This window comes from Mytilus trossulus, chromosome 2 (assembly GCF_036588685.1).
Source record: "Mytilus trossulus isolate FHL-02 chromosome 2, PNRI_Mtr1.1.1.hap1, whole genome shotgun sequence".
In the NCBI taxonomy this organism is placed as follows: domain Eukaryota; kingdom Metazoa; phylum Mollusca; class Bivalvia; order Mytilida; family Mytilidae; genus Mytilus; species Mytilus trossulus.
The window spans coordinates 25906580-25910282 of record NC_086374.1 but is presented as its reverse complement, the minus strand read 5'-3'; the positions used below and the strand labels follow the sequence as shown (position 1 = coordinate 25910282).

The 3703-nt window shown below is 37.9% G+C and overlaps 1 protein-coding gene across 1 annotated transcript; it reads right to left on the bottom strand.

Annotated features, from left to right (window-relative positions):
• Positions 1 to 662: 662 nt before the first annotated feature.
• LOC134705681 (cysteine-rich, acidic integral membrane protein-like) lies at positions 663 to 1109 on the bottom strand. Its single transcript, XM_063564401.1, has one exon. It carries the CDS (start codon positions 1107 to 1109, stop codon positions 663 to 665), a length of 447 nt encoding a protein of 148 aa, XP_063420471.1.
• Between the last annotated feature and the right edge of the window lie 2594 nt (positions 1110 to 3703).

Below are 3703 nucleotides of genomic sequence, written 5' to 3'. Positions count from 1 at the left end.
CTTGAAGTTTACAAAGGTTACTAGTTTATAAGTCATTGTTATATGTTTACACCAGGATCTAGTGTTTCATATCACCTTTCGTATTGGTAGTTTCACATTTTTTTTAAACTCTGAATCGCGTTTTCGGTTTCTGATAAATTATAAGATAAATCAGTTGGAAAAAGATTACGTGTCGTATTTATCAAATCTACAATAAAACAACGAGAACCTTATATGCTTGGGAATCTATAATAGCTGACAACCGTATACTGCCCAATACTACAATCATCATTCAAATGCAACAACATTTGTAACGTTCATTTTGATTGGATAACGTCACTTTCTTACATGGCATCAATTGATAATTGATGTTATGGGACGTACGCGCAAGCGTAGACGGCATTTGACAGATTTTAAATACATGTTTTAACGTTATTTTCTGTCGATTTCATTTGAATGGAGATAACAATATTGTATTTCAAGCTCCGACGGCATCAATTTGGGATTTGATGTTCGCAAATACCCGTTTACTGTCTCCGCTAACGCGTCGCCAGAAAACGTAATTTGCGACCATCAAATCCCCAATTGATGCCGTCCGAGCTTAAAATACAATACAGTTATCTCCTAATTGACAACCTTAAATAACCTAATTGACAACCATAAGTGCCCCAATACTACAATCATCATTGACAACCGTAAATGGCCCAACTTACTACAATCATCATTGACAACCGTAAATGGCCCAATACGACAATTATCATTGACAACCGTAAAAGCCCAATACTACAGTCATCATTGACAAACGTAAATGGACAAATACTACAATCATCATTGACAACCGAAAATGGACCAATACTACAATCATCATTGACAACCTTAAATGGCCCAATACGACAATCATCATTGACAACCGTAAATGGACCAATGCTACAGTCATCATTGACAACCGTAAATGGACCAATACTACAATCATCATTGACAACCGTAAATGGACCAATACTACAATCATCATTGACAACCGTAAATGGACCAATACTACAATTATCATTGACAACCGTAAATGGACCAATACTACAATCATCATTGACAACCGTAAAGGGACCAATACTACAATCATCATTGACAACCATAAATGGCCCAATACTTCAATTATCATTGAGAACCGTAAATGGACCAATACTACAATCATCATTGCCAACCGTAAATGGCCCAATACGACAATTATCATTGACAACCGTAAATGGACCAATACTACAGTCATCATTGACAACCGTAAATGGACCAATACTACAATCATCATTGACAACCGTAAATGGCCCAATACTACAATCATAATTGACAACCGTAAATGGCCAAATACTACAATCATCATTGACAACCATAAATGACCCAATACTACAATCATCATTGACAACCCAGAACCGTAAATGGACCAATACATCAGTCATCATTGACAACCGTAAATGGACCAATACTACAATCATCATTGACAACCGTAAATGGCCCAATACTTCAATTATCATTGACAACCGTAAATGGACCAATACTACAATCATCATTGACAACCGTAAATGGACCAATACTACAATCATCATTGACAACCGTAAAGGGACCAATACTACAGTCATCATTGACAACCGTAAATGGACCAATACTACAATCATCATTGACAACCGTAAATGGACCAATACTACAATCATCATTGACAACCGTAAAGGGCCCAATACTACAATCATCATTGACAACCGCAATTGGCCCAATACGACAATTACTCGTTGACAACCGTAAATGGCCCAATACGACAATCCTGATTGACAACCGCAAATGACATAATACGACAATCATCATTGTTTGGCATTTTCACCCTGCTAAATGCACGGTCATCAGAATAGGCACCAACCGAAAAATCCATCTTGGAGACACAGTACCACCTACATGGACACCAACTCGAAGTTGTGGACAGCAGCAAATATCTTGGTGTTACTCTTAGCGAAGACTTAACTTGGGAAAAGCACGCAGAGATAACAGCAGCCAAAGCATCAAGAACTCTAGGGTTCTTGCGCCGCAACTTCAGGGACTGTAACAAAACAGTCCGAGAAACAACCTACAGATCCATGGTCCGACCATCATTGGAGTATGCGTCTGCTGTGTGGGACCCATACAAAGTGGAAGACATAAACCGACTAGACAAAGTGAAAAGAAGGGGAACCCGTTATGTCTGTAATAACTACAGAGACAAAACCCCTATATGTGTCATCAACATGATTCATCTTCTGAAATGGGAATCATAACAAGATCGACGCAAGGACCATCGTCTATTGATCATGTACAAGGCCATCAATGGTATGATTTCCATACCAGAAGCCAACAGTATCACCAACAAAAGTGACACCAGTACCAGAGGGGCAAACAGATTGAGGAAGATCTACACCAAAACAGAAGTGTACCGAAAATCCTTCTTTCCTCGCACTATCCAGAATTGGAACCAGCTACCAACAACGGTGACCAACTCAACCACTCTGGACGACTTCAAGGCCAGCCTCCATGCAGTGGCGGCCCTGTGGACAACTACATAAACCACCATTTGATGTAGATAGTTTTAACTGTAAATACTAGCTTTTTATTTGTACATATAAAATATGTGTGGAGAGTGGCTCCCTCAGACCTACACCTGGTCAATATTTACAGTCGTCTACGACTCCTGACCATTATTGGAAGATGATGATGAATAACCTTTCAAATTTCGCCCTTTTAGAATATAATGCATTCTGGGTAATATTTTCAAAAGTGTTCACCAAAACGATTTGATTGGTTCAAAACGTTCTTAACTACAATGGAAATCAATCCGAAATGACATAACGTAATTTTCATTTTGGTGTACGAACAATAAAATTACCCACAGTCCTTTAGATTCTGATAAGGCGAATTATTCACTTGCAAGAGACCTCATCTAATCCCGTTACGCATGACTTATGCGTGTCCAGTTATTAAAGGAAAAGGACTGTCAACACTGAAAGTGAAACAAATTAAGATAAATCATTTTATTAACTGATTCGATCCGCAAAAAAAAAATTGCACGAGGTCGCTATCTATTTATATTTACGTTCTGTTTATATCGTTTTATATGACCGTCGGTAGTTTTGGTAGGTCATCTCGATAGACAGTGAATGGCGTTGAGACTAAAATGCACACGGAATTCTGACATATATTATCTAGTACATGCATTTATCACTGTTTAATCAAGTCTTATTATAATTTGGATATGTGTTTTAATGTGTTATAAATCAAATATAATAATTTGAGATAACTGAGTGAACATGGTATGACAGCTAGTTAGTGCCCCCTTCATAAAATCCCTCTTTGCTGTGAAATTACATATTTCATTAGAATCAAAATTCATTTTGACTGATCTGCAAAATTGCAGTTGTATGTGTATCCCACCAAACAAGTGCTTTAATTGTAGCATATCAAACTCTCTCGGCCTTGAAGTCATAAAACTTTCGATTCAGTTTTTTTGTAATGAAGTCAGTTTTTTGAAATCGTAATGTCGGATTTCATGTTTCGAGCATGATTTTTGTGGTCCAAGCACTGAGCAAAGTTTTATGACTCCAAGCTCCGGGCGTCTCGGATAAGTATGATCTTATAATGGTTGTAGATGCGCGCGAAGGATAAAATTTGAAGACGAGTAAGTGTAAGACGGAAATACTACGTAGTTGGTCCGATA

Bases quoted from the DNA above. Each gene is read 5' to 3' on its own strand.
- LOC134705681 (XM_063564401.1), bottom strand. From the start codon at position 1,109: ATGGTTGTCAATGATGATTGTAGTATTGGTCCCTTTACGGTTGTCAAT.